This window comes from Pogonomyrmex barbatus, unplaced genomic scaffold (genome assembly GCF_055798465.1).
Source record: "Pogonomyrmex barbatus isolate J1 unplaced genomic scaffold, ASM5579846v1 scaffold10, whole genome shotgun sequence".
Classification (NCBI taxonomy): domain Eukaryota; kingdom Metazoa; phylum Arthropoda; class Insecta; order Hymenoptera; family Formicidae; genus Pogonomyrmex; species Pogonomyrmex barbatus.
This window is the reverse complement of record NW_028297099.1, coordinates 8,145,339-8,167,742: the sequence shown is the minus strand read 5'-3', so window position 1 is coordinate 8,167,742 and position 22,404 is coordinate 8,145,339. Positions and strand designations below refer to the sequence as shown.

The 22,404-nt window shown below is 46.1% G+C and overlaps 1 protein-coding gene across 11 annotated transcripts in view; it reads left to right on the top strand.

The window, feature by feature from the left end:
* Positions 1-22,404, top strand: part of LOC105423105 (uncharacterized) — a 128,730-nt gene that overhangs the window by 93,674 nt on the left and 12,652 nt on the right. For all 11 annotated transcript variants that reach the window (XR_016137876.1, XM_089070397.1, XM_011632746.3 and 8 more), the window contains exons 12-14: positions 13,247-13,538; positions 14,937-15,094; positions 17,689-17,864. Coding sequence is in view for 10 of the 11 variants with exons in the window: in XM_089070397.1 (XP_088926523.1) it covers positions 13,247-13,538; positions 14,937-15,094; positions 17,689-17,864 (626 nt within the window). In the remaining variant the exon portion in view is untranslated. The remainder of the gene's footprint in view (positions 1-13,246; positions 13,539-14,936; positions 15,095-17,688; positions 17,865-22,404) is intronic.

Genomic DNA, 22,404 nt, shown 5'->3' with positions numbered 1-22,404 from the left:
TCTACCGGAATCGAATTGAGGGGAAGTAAGAGATAATCGATTTCGCAATATCAGATCACCGCACGCATACTTCCGCGTCGGAAAGTATCCGCACGCATCCCCACGCGTGTCCGATCGTCACCGGAGAGCAGAACAGTTCCCGACTGCGAGTCCTCCTCAGATCAGGCGGAGTCGCGGAGACGGACAACACCGGCTGCCCGATCGGATGATAGTAACCTCGAGTCAGTCAGTCAGTCAGTCAGTCAGTCGGTGGCGCTCCGCGCGGTTCCACGCGACTCCCGCGTGCCTCGTGGACGCGTGCCAGTTCGCATCGATCGGCGCGCGGATCGGGATCGTGCTCGTCTGTCGCTCGTGGATCGCTCGTCGAAAGAGGCGTCGCGTTTCGCGAGATAAAGTGCTGTACACGTTCGTGTGATTGCGTGATAACAATCCAGATTGTCGCTCTCCCTGGACGGTCGTTGCAGATTTTGCATCGGCTCTCTCTCTCTCTCTCTCTCTCTCTCTCCCCCCCCTCTCTCTTTCTCCTCCCCCTCCCACCCTTTCTCCCTTTTTGCCTCTATTTGCACGATCCATTTTCGGAATTTTCGCGAAAGGTAGACATATGCGATTGACACACGTGCGCCTGACATCGGTTGAAATTCGAACGGTGTAACGGACGTCGCGGCAATCGTCGCGTCCGAATCGCGATCGGCCTCGCGAAATATTTCGCGGATAAAACACCGCTCGCGCGCAATGAGATACGCGAGTTATTACGGCGTATACGTGCGAATAAAAGATCGTCTTGAGAGTTCACTCGAGGTCGTGACATTTCGAGGAAGATGCGCGATGCTCGTTAAGTATGATCGCGTGCGCGAGCTACGTGATGTAAGAAGCGCACGGATAATTTTGACGCGTTCTCTCGGAGAAGAAGAATTAAAGATCGTGGGCATCGCGTAATTTTCTTAGGCGCAAAGCGCTTTTCGCTGTATCTTAAAATACAACGGCCGTGAACGCGGACATAGCATGCACATCGGTATTAAATTGCTGAAACTTGAAACTAGAGTTGCGAAAATAAAATTTTCATATATGATGACAGCTGTTTGGAATCGAAGAATATCGTTGTCCGAGAACCGGAGTAGAAATCGATAAAATCTAAAAATACACTTTAGTTAATTTTAACGACAAGTCATCACGTAGTATTAATTCAATTTTATTTTTTTTTCTAGTTAGAAAAATATTTGCTGTAAATAAATTCGCTGTATATATATATATATATATACACCTTCATCAGAATTTTATATTTAAAAAAACATGCCCATTAAATCGTGTTATTACAACGTAAATTTTATTGTCACAAATTTAAAATGATATTGAAACCTATATGAGAACAGATCGGTATTCGGACTCAGTTTGAGATTTTACAGCGATAAACGAAACGACAAATATAGAAATTTCAACTGAAAAATCCGAGCTGCAGATGGCACGTGCCTCCATTCCATCCCTGAAATCCGTTGTTAATTCAATAAACGAATAAACCAATAAACTCATGACAGTTCGTATTGATCGATACGCGAATGTACTTTATCGCCCGTACTGAATACTGGAATGATTCTATAAAGTCTGTCGATCTTACTCGATCGGCTTTCGAAATAATTGATATCCCACGATCTTTATCAAATAATTCTCCGATAGTTTAGCAATAAACGTACAACAAAATTCTTAACGATCGAGTTTTCACATACAATATATACGAACTTTGTCTCTATCGATCGGAAGCTATCGGATTTGGAAAAATATTCCGCGCAAAGCGAAACACTTAAAAAATTTACCAAGATCGCCGAGTGGTTTCCACGTGGATCGATTCCTCTGAGACGAACTGTCGCGAAACGAACGGGAATCTATCCAATCGATCACGTGACGATGATTGTGACGAGAGAAGACTGTTGAAACTGTTAGAAACCAGTGTTCGCATCGATGCGTCGATCGCGACTGCTCGATTGCCTAAGACATCACGGCGGAATACGGACGTCGTACGCGCGTGGCGGACAAGAATCGCTCGCGACGCGACTGTGCCCATGACAGACACGCGGCGTGACAGTACGTCGATCACGCTGCTAATAAGATTCACGGCAGGGAGCAAGGACCTCTCGATAGTCGCGCACCTCGCGAGGAAGATGGGCGGGAAAGTCGGTTTGATTTGTGGCAGCTGCTGGTCCGGCAAATACAGTATGTATAAATGTGCGCTATGTCCGCGCACCTGTTTTATATTTTCCCCACGACGAGCCCAAAAGACGATCCGCGAAGTACAAAGGCCAATCCGCCAATCTTTTGCGGATCGATTGCCATTTTTTTGAAATGGCTGTTCGTGGTCGCGGTACACGCGACCAATACCGACCACGTCCATCGACGAGAGATCGAAAACTTATGGCACGTATGCCGTATGTATTATGCATGTCGCCTTCCCTTCACTGTCGTGAATGTTTCGTAGCGGGAATAAAGTATCGAGCGTCGGCGAGCTAATGGCTGTACGTGTTGTACCACTCGACGACGAGAAACTCGCGAGCCAATAATACATTCGGGGTACATTTGGAACGGGATAATTGAATTGGAATTACGCTATCAGTTGCAATGTGTGAATCGTGATATCCTTATTATAACGTAATTTAATACGTCTAATTTGATACGTTTAATTTAGTTGGAGTTTACGATGCACGGCTTTCGTCGATTGTTACACAGTCAAGTCACAGAGTAGACGATTATTACGCGAGCTGCCGAAGGTTAGCACGAGGAACTCCAAACTCGAAGTGCAATTCAAAACTGTCGCCGAGATAAAGCGTCGTTAAGAAAGAGAACGCGCGTTCCCGGATTTCCCGGTCTTTTTAATTCGGACTATTTTAACTCGTGGGAGTCTCGTTAATGCGGAACATTCCTCGAATTTCTCGCGAAGAGACAGACGAAGCTCGGTATTAAAATGTTCATCGCGGCCCGGCTGGGATAATTTGCGAACTTCGATTAAACCGCCGGACAAACGGCGTGACGGAAATGGTGGATGGCGAGTCGTTAATTCGCGGCGAATTTCAAGGCGCCGCGTAAATCCGGAGTCCCTAAGAATAATTCACGAATGATCGGAGCACGAATCGGAGGAGATCGATCCTCGTGACAATCGTCGCCCTTTCGGCGGAAGTTCCCGAAAGGACTGTCAAACCGTCAAAATATCAATCGCGTTCCGAGCATTGGGCATTGGGTCCTTTCTCTCTATTCCCGAAAGATCATAATTTTTGCAGCCGGCGTAACTTGGGATTCAGATCCCCCGGGAGGAAAGTCCTCGCCGTCGAGGAACTGCGTCTTTACTGCGGTTTTCCGCAACTCTGGAACGCAGTCAGCGGTGTTTACGCAGTTGCGGCGTCCGGCGTTGTCCTCGTGACCGTGGTATCGACCGTCCGGAGGAGAGGAGCGTACGCGAAAGAGATCGTCGGGAAACGAGCCGACGATTACATTTCGGAAAGGCCGGAGACCGGCGCGGTCACAGCGCACTCGGCAGCACACTCGGCTCGTTTATCCGGCACGGCTCCACGCGGCCGTGATGCAGGGAGCATTCCTCTCTCGCCGAGAGAGAGTACCGTTACCCGAGCGCCAGCCAGCACTTTCGATCATTGAATCGCCGTACGCGCACGCGATCCCAGCTGCCAAAACCCGTGCCAGATTTGCGCGCACTCGTTAGACACCATGAGATTGCGGTTCGACTCGACTATTAGGTATTTAGGTACGGTTAAATACGATTAAATACGCAGCTCGAGTCAACAGCACGCATTATCCGCCTGTATCTTAACAAGACACTTGACAAGAAGGTATTTTTCACGCCTCGGTGCTTCCCTTATATATCTTCTCGAATATCTAAATATAATTTGAATAATCTAACCTTTACGATCTTTAGTAGATACGATCTTTTTCCTACTTTTTAATGAAACACTTCGATCAAGGAAACGTCAGGAATTTAATTTCATCTTTATTTCGGTTTCTTTGTCTATATAATCATAAATTCGTCGTATAAATCAAATTTTGACATTTCAGCTTGAATATGTGTCCTTTCTCCATGCGAGAACGAAAGTAACGGCGGCTATTTTCGGTCGATAATGAGCGGATCGCAACCAATTTGGTAATCTGCGTCAATTGCCTTTCAATAACGTGGTCTTGATCAAATTATCTACTTAACGACCAAAATTACGATCGTCAGATCATTCGAACGCGAGTAATTTACCATCGATAGATACCTTTGGTAAGAAAATACCTCGGTATCTTTCCGATTCGTCGAGCCATTCTTTCGCAGAGAAGTAGATGTTTTTACTGATCGCTTTAGCAAATATTTCGTCGTCGTGTACACAAAAGACGACAAAACCGCCTGCTGTTTATCGCGTCCCACTTCTAGTTTTTACCCTACCTAGTTGCTGGCAACATCCTAAGAAAGGTATGCCATTGATGAATAGGCGGTCACGCGACGGGATCTTTTTGCCACGAAGCCAGAAACTACGCGTCAATTGGACTGAACCTCAGCACGTGAACCGTTAAAGCAGTAGAAATTAACGCAGCTGTGTGCGTGATGCAGAACGATTTTGCTTCGTAAAATACCGTTACTCTAGTCGCGAAACTCGCGTCGCGAGTTTGGTCCTTGCGTAATAAGCATTAGCAGTATATCGACGGTTAATGCGGATCTGGTTCTTTTTTTTTTTTTTTTTTTTTTTTTATCAACTTCCTGAGGTATCGCTATTTTCTATTGATGCCTGTGCAACGTGTGCGAGTGTACGTTTTTACGACATTTTCGATATCTGGCGCGTTCGATCTTTTATTCCCTTTTACGAGCTTATAAACAAGGAAATAGCGAGAAATAGCGACACAATTCTACGGACGTAAAAGTGGGTGACAGGAAGACGTATTCGCACCTGCCATCATCAAATTGATCACGATGACCGTGCCGGAGAGACCGGGAAATTGAGAATCGATAAGAAATTCCCTCTGTAGCATCGAAACACGGGGAAAAAGCGGACAGCCCAGTTTGTTAGGTCAGATCCCACGTAGATTTCACGTTCGTCGGCGTAGTTCCTTTTTCTACGAACGGTAACTGGATCGCTAACGGATGATCGACGCGTTCGTCGCTATGTTAAAATTACATTTCCGCTCCGGACGCTTAATCCCTGACGTGGGAAAAACATCTTGGTGTCCTCGATAAAATGGGAGTAGTCGATCCTCTAGTAGAATTATTAGCGGATCGTAACGCACTATTTATTCCATTTCTTGCGTATCGGGCTATTATTTCTTCCGATTATCGGCGAACACTTAAGCCTTGCGTTTCATCGAAACGCGGTCGTCTTCGCCGGCGAGAAAAGCCTAGACGGAACTTTATCGATCAGCGGCCATGACGCGACACACGCGTTGCCTTAGTCCTTCCGATCGTCCGTAAGTTAACGCTCCCGACGATCTTTTATGACCGTTCGTTAAAATGTAAAGGACGATCTTAAACTCGAGAACGCGCCGGCCGCTCCCGCGACATTTTTGCGCTCTGAGTTTTCACAGAGTGTCGGCAAACGCAACTGTCGCGATTCGGCAAGCTCCACGCCTTTCCCGGATATGCGATGAAACGCGAATATTTTCTTGCGAAACGTTTCGCGCAATTCCAATTTCTATCCGCGATCGATTCTTTTTTTCTCTTTCTTGCGCAAGACGAAGAAACCAACGTCGTTTTTTCTAGAAGTTCCAATGTTAATTTTTCGTCATTGCATCGCGTGATCCCCGATGACACTATGATATTATAATGCCGAGAATCTTCATAGAGGCAATAGAGACTAGATTTACACCGTTCACGGAGAGACATCGATGTTTAATACGTGCGACGTTAACTTTCACTACGGCGATTTTATTTATTAAAGCGAGTTATCGCGTCGATATTACGACTCGTGGCCGCGGCGATATCGCTCACCGGCTTGACATTAGTTATTTAACCATTCGGAACATTCACGCTATCCACCGTTAAATCTCCCTCTTTCTTTAACAATCCCGTTTTTACGAGCGTGGAAGGAAGAATTCTCTCTCCAAGTTGCGTGCGGAGATTCCTATAGTTGGCTCGCGCGTTCATACCGACGTTTCATGCCGACGCGCTTAGAGATCACGATGTCGCCTGGAACGTCGTGATTGGAAGGCAAAACCGGACCTTGAAGTACACGGTCGATGAGACAAAGCGACGATATCGAGTCGCTTGACCCACTTGATCACTACAGATCCCGTTACTCCGAGCGTCGAGTCGACACTCGTGTCGGTGCCATAATGGCTGCTTGCTACCATAATCATAGCTGCAAGATTGCGGCGGACCGTTGCGCGATCCTGGAAAGAGAGGATAGAGAGAGAGAGAGAGAGAGGAGGGATTCAAGCGCGGGAGATTAATCCGCACGGGAAATACATTGCGGCGAACCGAGATTTGCAGTAGTTTTGCATAGATCGACGATGCGATTAGTCGTTTTACCAAATTGCTTTCCCGTAAAAGACAGCGCGATTTCATCATCGGTAGACAACTCACTCGCGGCTGTATTCGTGTCTCTTTCTCGCTACTCTTATTGTAGGTACAGGTTCATAAATGAGAGTTATTCGAGGAATAAGAAGTTGCCTCTCTGCGCTTCCTATCGGCGAAACCGCGTAATAGATAACGCAAAGTTATAATTCAATTAAATTTCATGATTAAGTGATAATCATTATAAAGTCGTTGAATGAAGTATGTTAATAGTATGTTCCTGGGAAGTGGAGAGAGATTAAGATAATTTTGAGAATCGCGTGGAGTTGTATAAAGGCTTCTTTTTCCAGTCTTTCAAGTCGTAAAACGACGTTGGCTATTCCACTTTCCAGGCACGGCGTATTTGTCATGACGTTTTCGTTTGAAACGAAAACAGGTCGCAGTGAATAAATTTGACAAAGGAGTTAGTAGAAATACGCCGACAAAATTGCCGATGTTATTTAATATGTTCTCGTAATTACAATTGCAATTTCCCTTGCGGCCTTTCATTCATTTCTAATTTTTTACGTTGTGAGAAGCAGAGAATCGGGCTCAGCTAAATAAATAAATAAAGATATGTGCCGTTATTGCCAGAGCTGCGTGTGAATTATTTCACGGGCGATCCTTTTCGTCTTCGGATTTCGTCGTCACTATTTTACGACGATGTCCTAAGCGAGATGTACGACGGCGCCGCGATCCTATTTTATCCCGCGGCGGGGATACCGTGCGAGGATACGGTAAAGCACCGCGAGAAAACAAGCCCTCGAGGAATGCCGCGGAGGTGTAAAATATTTATTACGCCCGGACGCAAGCCACCGCCGGCCTTTCTTCGCCTTCCTTTTTCCATCCCGCCCGTAATAATGGCGGGAAAACGGAACGCGCGGAGGTAGAGGCGGTCCGGCGTGTACGACGGGGGGAAAAAGGAAAATCAACACCCTTGTCCGACCGTAACAGCAACAGGTCTAGGACGATACAAATGACCGTGGAAGTACGTTTCCCGCCGCCGCCGCCGCCGCCGCCGCCGCCGCCGCCGTCGTCGTCGTGTTCAAAGTGCCACGATCTATTTCTGTTTGTCTACCCTGCATCCTTCCCGGCTCGCTCGCGTTTACTATCGCCGATTCGACACGATGTGCGGAGAAAAAGATCGCACACGCGTCGGATGCCGACGCTCGGAAGATCGCATTGTTTCAATCACAAAATCGCTTTTTAATTCCAAAAACTGTGGACAATCGTCGTAATCGTCGTTGCTCAGCAATGTAATAGTTAATTAAGCCTAACTGAGACTGTCGATATATCTTGTTACCATGATCACGGTATTTGATGAGATAATCGAGAATCGAAGTTGTTGACAAATTTGAATCAAATTGCGAAGACGAAGATGATCTTATAAAATATTCTGAAAAAAATTAGTCGAATCGGATTATGTACTCCCATCGTGTTCCCGTCCGCCACGATGTCGGCGGGAGTTTTCATTAACTGCTCTCGAACGAGCGCGAACCGCCCTTTTCCCATAATCCTCCGAGCGATTCAATGCCGAATTCTGATCCTGGGGAAAACGATATCCACGCCCTTCCGGAGCCGACGACGCTCATCGTCGTTTCGCCGACCCTCTGACGCCTCTTCCGGCGTCGCGACGCCAGCCATTAAATCCCCATAGAAAGTTTTCCCCAACCCCCTCCCCCCTTCTTGGCGCCTTTTAGGATATTCGAGGTGAACAACCCTCGCTTTAATCCCCGTACATTCTGCACGGCTGGAAATTCCATGGAACACCCTCTTTCCTCCTCCCCCTCCCCCCCCATCGCGCTCTACCGTGAAAAGCATAATTTCCCAACTCAGACCTTCTCCCAATTCGAAGCGCTTCGCGGGATCGTGTCGTCGCACATACGACTCACGCGCGCACAGCACGGTCGTATTACGAAAACATCTCCCGAGTAACAAGACACGAGACGCTCGTCGCGGCCTTCGGCGATTCGAAAAATTCGCCAGCAAAATTCGCGGGACACCCCGTATGTGTCCGCGCCCCGGATAACGGCTCTCGTTTGTGCACCTTGATCTTTTCCGCGCTCCGTGCCAAGTGGCACATCTATATTTACGCACGCACGTGCAAGCGCGTGCGGAGAAATCAAATCGAGAATCGCCTGGAATTTTTAACCTCTCGCCCTCCTCCCCTCCCCTCTCCTCCGTTACTCTCTTACCTCCAGGTATGATTTATTTCGTCTTAATTTACGCGCCGCGCCGTGGACCCTGCGCGTGGACGGATTCGACGAATCCCGACGAATTGCGCTGTTTAATTAAACCGTGGTGCCGGGCACCACCCGCGCGTCACGAGCGTTTCTCGCGTTGCAGATTTTGTAACGCCGCGAAACGAGGTATCCGGTTCTAAAACAACGAAATTGGGTTAACTCCACTCTCGGAGTTCCCGATCCTTACGTTATACGCGGTCTAACGTTTCCAGCGCGACTCTCGCAATGGGTTCGGCTGGCACACACAAATACACGGGGGGGTTTATTTAAATTATTACACCGACCGCGCTCTATGTGTTTAACCGTCGACAACGGTGGAACATTAGTGCGGCAGAATCGCCGATCGATCGCGCGAAATATCTATTAAATTATTTCTCTCGTTTTCTCGATTATCCGCGTATTTTCGACGTCCCGCGCACATTAAATATTCCGGATGGCTATCGTAACTCGCATTGCGCGAGGATGGCGATGCAGCAATTTAGCTCGAATATGTGTTTCATTGGATCAATGCGCCGCAATTATATTACGGAATAGAAGAGGAGGTGGAGGAGGATGGGGGAGAGGAGGATCGTTATTAATATAAGAAGAAAACTAAGATATCTCCTCGGCGAGATGCTCTGAATATGAAATTCTTCAAAACATCTTTTGAAGAAGCCCGCAAATAGAATCCTCATCAAGATCTCATCGAGATGATCTAAGAAACCGCAGCCGTTTTTATCGTTGACTTTGCTCAAAAAGGAGGCTAAATTCTTAATTTCCCACGTTAAAATAGCGTAGCAAAAATAGATGAAAAAACTTATCTGGCTTTTAATAGCTAGGAATTGTATTAAAAAAATATGGACCCACAAATTATATCGTACGTGCCTACAGATATAAATAATAATTTCGTCATAATAAAGTCAAATTTAAAAAAGACAGACTCGAGAGAGATATAAGTCTTGTACACAATATTCTAACATTCATCAAAAAATGGAAGAGATGCGGAACATTCGTTGTAGATACCATCATAATTTTTATCCGCTAGCTCGTCGATTTATTTACGATCTCCATCTACGCGACGAGAATTTATCGGTTGAAATCAAATAAATTTACCGTGACGTCCTCTGACATGTAGGATTTGTTCGAATCGCTGACAATGCCGAGCATCCATCCGCATTCCGACCGCGAAGATCGAGAAACGGGAAACGCGATTACGATTGCGTAAAGGAAACGCAACGTCGCTTGGGAAGTCGATCTCTATTGAATCCAATCGACGCGTACGTCGCGGCTGGTTATCGATACGAAAGGTCGCAAAGTCATCCCCGTTCGCGTGTCCACTCGCATGCATAACGATGAATTCGCGCAAATCGCCAGCATCCCGGATGCGTCGTCACGCATTCCACGTCCATTTCCTAGGTACACCACGCAGTCACACCGCCGATTGTCCATGGTCAGTCAACGTAATCGCGCGTTCACCACGCGTTCGAGTTTTTCGTTATACAGGGTGTTTCGTGAGTCGAGGTCAATCACTCGAGAGACAAGTGATTGGGAACTCAAAAAACAAGAAAGATAATATGAACATAGGAAAATTGCTTTCCACTTATCGCCACTTTTACGTTGAAATTTGAAATTGTTCTGCTTTCGAGGTTTTTTGTCAAAGTTGAAAGACGAGATGATCTTTATGAGTTTTATAAGATAAGTAAAAAAAAAGAAAAGTTGTGGGTTGCTTTAACACTATTCAGGATACACGATTACAGTACTGATTTCTATCAAGAGACTCTGCTAAAGAGGGCCATATCTCCTTCTTTCTTTAATTTTGACAAAAAATTTGACAGCAAAGCAATTTGAAATGTCAACATAAAAATGGCGATAATTCGAAAATAATGCATTTCCGTATCTATATTTATATCAACTATTTTTCTTGTTTTTGAGTTTCCAATCACCTTTCGAAAGATTGACTTTCACTTTTGCAACACCCCGTATACAAGTTTTTCATTATGAAGGGTTGCACGAAAACTTTGCGCGCCTGATCCCCAGACCATAAAAATGACAAATGTTGTCACGGTACATGGACATCGTTTCAGAAATACCATCCCTTTGAGTTATGTTTACACCAGCCCGCGTATTCTCGCGGTAAAAAGAAGATATACATTAATATGATCGAATAATTTCGATATATAATTTCATATAATTTCATCAATGGAAAATATGATGTGAGAGAACCGATTGTTAATGCAACAAAATTCAACAGAACAAAATTGCCGTGCGAATAACTTGGAAGAGAGAAACTATAGAACGTTATACAAATCACAAGAAAATGACCCGCTACTTGTGATTTACGATGAATATGGTTTTTCACTGATTATTTTCGCACGCGAATATTTTCGCATTCTTTTCTGAAATCTTTTACCATTGTCGTCGCAAAATTGTTCCCGCCAATCAAATTACCACATCCCGCGATACTTTATGCATAAAAAGACCCTCGTTTCAGCTTTATTGCTCGTGAATTTCTCAATTGCGTAGCCCGGGGACTCTACGACAGGTAAAGACGGGCCAGGCTCCATAAACGTCTCGCTACGTTGTAACATCCACTTATGATGTAAAGATCATAAATAAAAGAGGCCACCTGTGGTTCAACGAAAGCTATATGCGACGCACAGGTGCCCAAGAATGCAATGTAATCTTGGGACTCTTACGCATTCTCGCAAACTAGTTTACGACCCGACAGTCGGAGAAATCTCGGCTATATCAATCTGCAGATATGGCCCGATCGTGACTGGGGAACTGGAATTTCAAATCGCGCGCGATGTCTTTATCATATATATATATATATATATATATACGCGCGCTATCGGGTCCATACGTTCTGCAGATTGAATACCGTCTATTATGCGCAAAATGCGAGAGGAGTTTCCTGCTGCGCCCATATGGCATCGCGCCGGGTCGTTTGCATTCCCAGCGTCAGTCTGAGCGTGAACGACGGTTTAAAGCGTGAACGATCGCCGCACGACAAATATTCCGTCGATTCGCGACCGCCGGACAAATGACAAACGCGCGCGTTAGCAGAGGCTAACGCGAATTCGTTGCCTCGTCCGCGCACGTCCATTGTCCGTCGAATCGTCGCGCGGTCCTCCCCCCTCTCCCCTCCCCCCCGATGAATCCGCGATGATTCGTCGGTGGATTCCCGAACGCATTCCGAATTGATCGAATTCCAGGCGATCGCCTTGATTTTCCCGGCGATGGGGACGATCGTTCCGCTTCCATTCCCCGAGAAACCCGTTCACGCGCGAACGTTGCAGAGTCCGACAAGTTGCAAAGTGAATTACGAGCGCGGAGGAAGGAGAGAGAGAGGAAAAAAAAAAATAGGAATCGCAAACACGCGCGATTGCGCTCGATGCGTTTAGCCGGTTCCCTAGCGCAATACGGGATCTTACGTAATCGCACGCGTATGGCCTGGTTCCGGAGGTTGACTTAATTGCGCCGAGAGATAAATTGTCCTTTCCTCTCTCTCGTCGTCTGTCTCGTCAGTCTCAAACGCGGTGGTCTACCGCCGCTCCCGTTGCCCCGAGCATCACGTGTTTCCGTTCTGTCTCTCGTCCCGTGTCTGTCAATTCCATTCCGTACCCATTCCCATATCCACTGCATACATCCGGCGTACCGAGGACCGGCTAGCGTGAGACTTGATCGTTGAGAAGTTTGGGCCTACAGCCAGATACCTCTCGTATTTCGAATAAATCGGGCATTTACTTTCATCTACTTTCACGTAGATTTTCTTTGTCCTGGAGCGAGGAAAGAAACGTGTAATCTAGAGATTGTAAAACTTTTAGGAAAATATATACGAGAGTTTCATAAATATTAATGTTAACTCTCATATTTTTATGTCCGTATTTTTATTGCTATGTTTATTATAGTAATTTATTATATTTAAAGAACATTATAATTTCTATTATTTACTATTTTTATATTAAAAAATGTGTATTTTTATTTTTTTATATAATTTAGATTATATTTTCCATATTTTCTCCTTATTTTAATGCAAAATTATGTCTTTGTTGATACATAATAATAATAAAAATACCCAGCTCAATTGTACTCTGTAACATGCAAATTTTATTTAGATTCACTCTTATTACGATCGATCGCGGAATCTTAATCGCATACATCATTTCGCATACATTTTTCACTTTTGACCGCTAACGGCTGACTGGTTGTTCGCCAAGAGCGAACGATGTATGATAGAGTACTCAATCTAATATCCATACCGGTTTCCCACATATTTCTGCCATCTTTCCCATTCAAGCGGGACAGACGTTTCCTGAACGGCCTCGTGAACCGACTCCTCGCAATCCGAGGATGCCTATGAGATTTCACGCGCAAGGTTCAATTACCAAATAACGTCTCGTCGTATGAAACTAACTCGCGTACTCTAATGAAAGTGCGCTTTAAATTAAATATATATACGTGATCGTGCGATAGGATTTTCACATGTGCATGTGTTTCTTCCTCGCAGCGTCCGGCTCGGGGTCCGTGATAGGCAGAGACCCGCTACCGCCCAGAGCCGTCAGTACGTCTCATCTGCCTCAAAGAACGCTGACTCAACCGCCAACGGCGGTGTCCACTCTTCCGCTACCGAGAAACAGTGCGGGCAGCAGCAGCAGCAGCAGCAGCCACCGGCAACAACCGCTTCCGCTTCATCGCTCGACTCCGCAGCAGCTAACGCCTATGAGACAGCTGGAGAGCGAGCCCACCGCCCAGATGCTGAGGGCCGCGAGCAACGGCGACATCGGCAAGTGCCCCGGCATGTAAGTAGAAGCTCAAATTCCCCCCCCTCCCCCTCCTCCTCCTCTCGCCCCGGTATTTGTATAACGAAGTTTCGGCGGCGCTGTAATTAAACCGCCGCCCCTATCGCACCCCGTAATAGGGAAACTTATTAGCGAACGCGTATTCGCGCGGCCGCAACCCTGCCCTGTCTAATTCCGTTTCGTGGGAGTTGTTTAGTTTGTCGACTGTTTAGTCACTTTGAGGTGGTGACTGCCGGAGACAGCCGCGGACAGCCAAATGTCTGCGAAGCGCTTAAAAAAGATCACACGTATCGGCGATAAGTAGTATTAGTACGCACGATTACCGCGTTAAAGACACGTCAGCCTCGTCCGACCGCCTCAATCGTGTCATTCGACTGTATGGTACGGTCGAAACGGAATGCAGGGACAGCGTGAATTAATTGCCATAAAAGGCAGCAGCGTGCACTTCCATACAAGTGCGGCCCGATTAGCTATCGCCCGATTTAGTCTGTAAATAACTCGCTGTACTCGCACGTAACTCCTCGCGCGTAGGTCCGTCCATTTAAGTCGCTGCGCTTAATTGCTCAACGTTGCTTGCGCAAACAACAACACGTTGCTAGTTTGACGCGAAACGTACAGCCGATCAAATTCCCTGCGTGTTCTTGACGTCTCGCGTAACGCGAGGATTGCACCGTATAACGCAATTGCGCCAATTAATTTAGCTTCTCACATAACGGCGAAATTAAAACAAATTTTGATATTCTATTTCTTTATCCAAAAGGAAATTTTTTTTCCATCCGAACGGAGGGCGCATTTTTAAACCATTTTTAAATGCCCATGTAGTGCCCATAATATAATTGCGTCGTTAAATTTCCGTCGTATGGAGAAGCCAGGCGGACGTAATTAGACCGAAGGGCGTCGCGATGTCGTAATCGACGCGCGAGCCGCTCTCATGCTCACTCGGCTCTATTTATTGGCGTGAGCTAAACCACGTCACCTTGATAATACAATTTTCTCGCGCATATTCGCGTCGCGGTTTCACCTTCACGGCGAATCTAATTTCTGCTGTATCGCACAGCCATCTGTCTCGGTAACGATAAACATCGATTTTCCCATGATTAACCGACAAAACATCTGTCACTATCAACCGAACTCGTGAGATAATAATGCGCGTGATGTCATGATGTCAACTGAAGAAACATCGATTCGGAAATTGTTGATTCAATTTATTTTACAGCTGTAACGTCGAGGGATACAATGATCCTTGGAAATCATTTATTCCGGATCGTCGTATTTCGAGTCGTTCGGCAACTTAATTTTCTCCTTGTCAGCTTCTCCTCGCGTTAGATCACTTTATGACGTCATCTCAAACGCGGCCTTCTACAAATCGGCCCGACTGACCTGCTCGTCAAATTTCAGGGTTACCGGTAACGACGTGAGGGACCTGAGACTGGCATCGCCGGGCGGTCATTCCACTCAGCGATTGATCAGCCCGATCGGACACTTGCGGGTCGCTTCGTTAAACGACCACCGCGTCTCCAGTCCCAGCGACAGCGAGATACGCGTGCACAGTCCAAGTAAGTCTCCCTTTGTGTCTACAATTTATCGACCTGCCCGATACTCCCCTGGGAATTTCTTGATGAGCCGACTCAGGCAGCGGCGAGGCGATTAATCGTCCGACGACTACTGCGGAGAATCCGGCTTTATGAAAGAACAACTTTCAACTTTTGCCAAGAACTCCAAGTTGGTTAAGGCGCAATTAATACGTTGGCCGTAATAGGCCGAGTTAGGATCGCTTTCGCGATGGCAAGTTTTGGCGGTTCGGAAAAAAGAGTTACAACGTCGGCCGGATTGTCATAATAACGTCTTCGAGTTGGAGCGCCCGTATCGACTTTTCTTCTTCCCGCGCAAAGCGCACAAAAGTGGTACGCTAATTAATTACGCTGACAAAGACAATGTGCCAAGGCAGACAACGCCTATGTTGTTTATAAAACGGTTCTTCAACAGGACACATTGCGCTGTACGAAATTAATGACTTACTAAGCGCGCTAATTAATCAGATTTTTTTCTATACGGGATGAATTTTCAGAACGTAAAAATTATCTTCTAATTTCGTAGCACGAAATTTATGGCACATAATTCGGGGAAAAAACGTTATGATTTTTGCAAACATTTTTTCGTCATTGTTCAAAAAATAGTATTCCGTTCAACGGATAAATATATAAGCTGTAAAATAAGCTGAGTAAGAGTACGATGAATAAAAATAATTTTCTCCCTTGCCTTATTATGTAACGTATATATAATAAATCGGACTTTTTACGTAATTACATTCGATATGATATATTATAACGAGAAATCTCCATCCCTAATAGTCAGACCTAGCCCAGCTCGTTTAGATTATTCGGTTCGCGCGAACCTACGGATGATGAACAGAATCTCACTTGGCGGATGAGCGATTAATACCCGCGAGATTAAGCGGCGACTTAACGTCTGCTCTGAATCGCGAGATTGCCGAACCACCTGAAAAGCACATAAATTTAGGTCGAGAATTTCAACGGGCGCCCGGAGTTAATTATCCGAGGATCCGTGGCGGCGGTGTCCCGGTAAGGCTTGTGTGCCACCAGTCTAATGCAGAACACGGAATAATGGAAATCCCCGTGTGCATTCGTGCGCCCCGCCTAACTATGCAAAGGTAATACGCATGATCGATATCAAGCTACGGGTAATTCACTACGAGGAACATACGGATTAAGGTTGCGCGATATTACCGCGTGAACATTACGCGGCGGCTCCAATGCATGAAAAAAAAAATTATTATTACAATGGACAAAGGCTAATGAGAATCAGCATAGTTGTGCAGCGCACAACTATATGTTTAATCTCAATTTATGTTTATTAATAAAAATTGCCAAATGTCCTTATCCTTACTACATTTTTGTGTCGCTGAAGATGACTGGTGAAATTCGAAACGTTTGACATTTTTTATTAATAAAATGTAGATAAGATTAAACATATAATTGTTTGTACAGACTTTTTCTGACTTTTATTAGTTTTATTATTATCCATTATTATATCGAAAATCTTTTTTCTGTTAATATTGAAATTATAATTAGACTGTCAGTTTCCTCGAGTTGAAAAAATATGTGTAATGACGTGAATTTCGAGAATAAGATATCGATGTAATTTTTTAGTCAATTCTCCCTGCTGTTTCCCTTTGAACACCTGTATGTTTGGAAAGTCGCATCTGAACGATTCTAATACTGAGAAAATTGGAAGAATATTGTTTTTGACTTTTTCGAGAGCACGTAAAAGGTAGAGGATAAATCTCTCTCACAAGTACTGTCTTCAAAAAGAATGGAGGAAACATCACTCGCAATCTAAATGCCACGGTCCACCAAGAATTTTCCTCGTGCAATCCGATCTGCATAGGCACAATAGTTGCGCAATTTCTGCGCAAGACGGAAGTCCTAGTGCTTCTCTATTTTACGATGCGTCTAACGGTCACAGCTGTAGAACATTTCTATAGGCATTTGAATATCCTATACAGATTTATTAGTCCAGCACAGATAGCGCAGAATCCAAACAAATATTCTAATATCTCGATCTCTATGCTCCTTTTAAAAATAGAAAAAGTGAACGAGATTAAATTTAACAAAAAATTAATTTAAAATTTAATTATCAAGAATTAACGTCCAGAATACAAGAAAATCGTTAGCTTATAATTAAATTGCTAAGATTCTGAAGTTCCTCAGAGAAATTTCGCGGAGGCGGTCCGTGGTTGAAAAGAATGGTACAATATTTTGCGACATCTCGTACGATGGACGTAATATCGTAATATCGTAATGAAAGGAGGTAAGTAACTTCCGACGCTTCGAGGCGCAAATACAAATGACTGCCATTCACGTGATTAAGGAGAAAGTCAATCTACTCGCTAGTTATTACAATTTTTTTCGCCGTCCCGCCGAGTTTGAGTCCGCGAGCGAGAAGGCAGAAAAGGAGGTAGGACAAAGAAGAAAATCTTCGGGAACATCAGCCGATAATTCCTCGATATATCCTTTCGCTCGTTACAACACGCTCAGAAATACACGACTTCCTTTTCAGCATCCCGTTTCCTCTCGCGAGCGGCTTTCTCCCACGCGATATCGTAACTTATCCTTTTTTCTGCTCGCAGGCGAGAGAAAAATTATGAGTCCAATCGGCAGGGAGGTCGATCGTGGCGGGGGCACGATGAGTCCGATGAGACAAGGACAACAGCAGCAGCAGCAGCAGCAGCAGCAGCAGCAGCAGCAGCAGCAGCAACAGCAACAACGGCCACGCGCAGACTGCACCGAGATGCTGCACAAAAGGGTGAGCGAATGCGAATCGCCTTTAACACCTCGGCGCGAGAAGAACGCCCGTCTATCCCGATTGGCATGGCAGAGGCATGATGGATGGAGAGAGAAAGTTCACACACGTCCGATTCGCGGCATTGATCGTGCAACGGTTGCGCGCGTGAATTAACCGCGCCGTCGTCATCGCGGTGACCGGCCACCGCAAACGGGAGATTTACGGTCGGGGGAACGATCGCGAACGAACGCTTCGTAAAAGTGTCGCCTCCTATCGCTCCAAGTTCCGCCGATCGTCCGGCGACGGTGTTCGGTTTCGCGGTAATGTCCAATCCGCTCTCGCGAATTGTTTGTGGCTTATTTACGAGCACGCAGCGTTCTCGTTCTCCGCGCGGGGGCTAATCCTCCGACTCGTAAAAAATAAATTACGTGTACGCGCGCCGCACGGTAGCGGATTTACGTTCGCGAGTCTGTCGTCTCCGTGAGCAAAAAGGCAAAGAGCTAAAAAAATCCTCGATTTATATAATACGACGGATCAAGTTATCGCGCTCGGGATCGGATTACCAGAATCGAAATAGTGGATTCTTGCACCCCCGTGAGTGAGTGTTGCACGATCGACGAGGTCTCTATCGTTTTGCTGCTTTTATCCATAACTGTCTCTTTGTCTCTTCATCACGCAAACACACGCGCGTTTTATTGACGCGGCGTAGCCTGTATATCATCATCGCAGCATGTAAATTCCATTAGCTCAATTAATTAAAATGTTGCCCCGAGAGAGAGAGAGAGAGAGAGAGAGAGAGAGAGAGAGAGAGAGAGAGAGACTAGTACCTCCGCATGTTACACACACACACACACACACACACACACACACACACACACACACACACACACACACACACACACACACACACACACACATGCGCGCGCGCGCGGTCTGTATTATGAACGGGGTTGATAACGTGTGATTTGCGTTATGGTATATCGCAACTCGATATCGAAGCGAACAATTTCCACCGATGCTTTGACTTTTCAAAACAGAAAACAATTCCCGACAAAGTTGCCGCCGATGAATTTCATAATTTATAGACGGAGCCACATTGATCCACGTCGCGGCTAGGTGAAATGGGTCATTATTGTCGTTGTTACATGCAATAGACCATGGTTTATCGTAGAATAAGTAAAGCCAAATCGCTCGAGAAGCGAATAGAACTTCAGCGAAGATTCTTTCGCTTATACTCGTGATCGCATTAAAATAACGAAAATCTAACATATATATATATATATATATATATATATATATATATATACGATTGTGTCTCTACACACGCATCTTTGACTTTTCAAATCCTTCAGCATGCAAGTGCGACGTCGGATCGTAAAATTCTAAACGGGCCTCGAGAAGTTTTGCGTTACAAATAATCCTGTTAGACGGCATTCTTCGGGTACGATTCCGCGAGCTCTCGCGAAAGCGATGCACACGATATAAAAATATTCAGAAGAGGGAAGAGGCGGATTTTTCGCCTCGCGAGCGGCGAATTTGGACGGGAATCCATCGTTTTCTTAACGCGAGCTTATCTCGTGCGCGCGCGGTACACGAGGAGGCAAGAAAGTAACGACCCGAGTGTCGTCGTCCTGGCGCCATTACACACAATGGAGCGGTGAAGGGTGGCGAGAGAGCCAGGACGCGAGGGGAAGCGAACGCGGAGGGGGGGGGGGGGAGGGGGGAGAAGGAGAGAGAAGGGAGAGGCGAAAAAAGCGACGAAGACGGCGGAGAAAAAGAGAACCGAGAAACATGGGGTCCAGGGTCGATCCTGCATACGGTCAGCACCGGTCAGCAAGGGCACCGTGCCAAGGAACTGCAGACGAGTCTTAAGCTTCATGCACAATGGATCCCGCCGCCTGCGCATGACGGCACAGCATTCATCCTTTCACGCAAATTCGTCGGGCTCCTTACGACGATCCTATCGTAGAGAATAATAGACTCTGACGTAATATGTTATTACGACAGAATTTATGAAACGCCGTCTGGTAATGCGGAGATTCAACGCATCGGAGACTGGCCGATTATAAGCCGCTAAAATCTTCCCGCGTCTTCATAAGAATATTTAATTTTCCCTCTCGACTTTCAATAGCGGCAGATATATACAGAAAGCTTATTACTCGAAAATTAATTTGCGTCTCTCAAGTTTTAACTTACTTCCATCCTGACGATCGTATTACGTAAAAAATACGAGCAAAATATTATTCGCAAAATATCGCAAATTTCCTTCCCCCCCCCCCCCCGTGGCCGATCCGAACCGCCGCGCAATAACGCGAAACCGCGAACCATCTTTGTAAACCATCTTTGTAAATCGATACCTTACATCTTACGAACACGTCGAGCACGGAATGTCCCCGCGAGGGGACTGCATAATGCGCGCGCGAAACGTGCGTTATCCCGCGCGAATCTCGTCTGTAGTGATCGCGTCATCATTCCGACGACTAATAGGAGTCGATAAGGGAAACACCCGTAAGAGGAGAAAACGTCGCCACGAGCCAGAGGCGGAAAGGAAAAGCGGCTCCGAACTTTTGTCGGCGAGCATACCCGCGCGGCGCGTATGCGTGGTCGTGGGACGACCGGGGCCCTTCGGGGGCAAAAGATACAAAACGTCGGGCACCGGGCGAACCAGGCAGGGCGATGCACACTATACAGCCGGCCGGCCGGTCGCTCGCTCGGGCGAACAAGCTGGCCGGTCCGAGCGAGCATGACGCCAGTCCGCCCGCCGAAGCGTCGCTCGACGCGCGCCATTCGCCGCCCCGACGCGAGACTCGCAAGTTCCCGGTGGAAATTTCTTCATCCTCTGCGAACCGACAGACATCCCCCGCTCGGCCGATCCGCGAGGAGGACGTGGGAGCTTTGGGAGCTTTCGCTCTGGACTGGAACAGGTAAAGTGTTAAATGAAAGACTCGAGACGCCACAGGTTCCCTCGTCTCTGGAGTGCCATCGAATAGCTCTGTTCGACACATTTGTTCGTTGTAGTTAAAGATTCGGAGGTAGAAAGGATGGAAGGCGACCCGTCCGGAGACCCGTCGTAGTGAATATTCCGAAAATCTATTCAGCGGAACTATTCTCCGTAACTTAAGCTTGAGGATATTACGCTTTGTTTGCTTGTATGCATTTTTGACGAAGTGAAACGTGTACGTTCTCGCTTTTATATCGATAAAAGTTGTATAAAAGAAAAAATATCTTTTTTTTCCACCTGTTCAACATATTCAATAATTATATTCAAAAAAAAAAAGAAGAAGGTAAAAAAACCTCGAGAGTGACGAGTTGAAATCTCTCTGGCTCTCTGAAATCTTTCTGTAAGAACTTGGTATCGCTTGTTTAACGACGAATTGTCCTTGGCAATACGATGAGCAAGCGCGTGCCTTTCCTTTTCGCAATGCGCTTCGACGTACCTCGCGCGATCATGTTGTCGCGCTGTATCGCAACACGCGTGGCGAAAGATTCAGAATTCGACAGAGTGGCCCGTCCCACGCGAGGGAATGCCCTCGATCTGGTGTATTCCCGCGAATACAAATCGAGATTTCCGCGACCTGGAAGAGATAAGAGATATCGCGGCAATGATTTTGGGAGAATGCGAGAAGCGCGCTACATCATCCTTTTGGGACCTGTCTGTTGAAATAACGAAGGCGTATTTTCGTTTCCACCAAGAAAACCGCGATCCAATGGCGATTGCCTCGAATTTCATTCGTACATCGTCCACCTCGGCGGAATCCTACCGTTTCTTCGCCGCAACGCTACGTGAATCGAACCTCGGCGTGACCTGTATCTGTTTGCGCTCGTCCGTGTCGACATGTCGATGAGAATTTGTACGCCTCCTCTGGCTCGTCTTCCAGCAAGAGAGCCTCGTATTAGAAAATTGGAAAGTAATAGAAAATACTACAGTGCGCGCCCTCCGTTTCTTTGCTTTTCTACGACCTTTAGAAATTCCTGCGATGGCGCGCCGAGAAATGTAGCCGTTCGGTCAATTGCGCAGCTCGAAGCCTCGAAATTACTGAGAAACCGAAACGTCGGCCGACTGGTTATTTTTAAAAATTGAGAAATGTAAGAAGGAACGGTCAGAGAAATATCAACGTTGCTGGATGCTTCTCATGCAACGGCACTTCTGTGCCGAACGACGCGAATTTAAATCGAGAAGATATTTACGCGCTGAATCTGTGAAATAAATCCTGGCTTTCATTTTACTGATCAAATAATATCAATTGGTGCTGTTTAATATAAATGCGGGGTAAATACTCAACTGAATGAACAATGCAGTTACTCGTATAAATTGATAGCGCGTCCCTGTTATTATTATTATTATTTATTATTACTTCGTGCAGTGCAAATAATAAACAAATTCCTGCGATAACTATGTTGTTATTTCAACAACAATTGTTTGCATCGCGTTCCACTTTATCGCATTACCTTCCGCCGTATTACATGAGGTCGAGTATATTCCGCGCCTCTCGCTTCGCCTCTCAAGCCGCCACAAATCCGACCGTAAGAGCCACTAAAACGTAGCGGTTTTGGAACACGC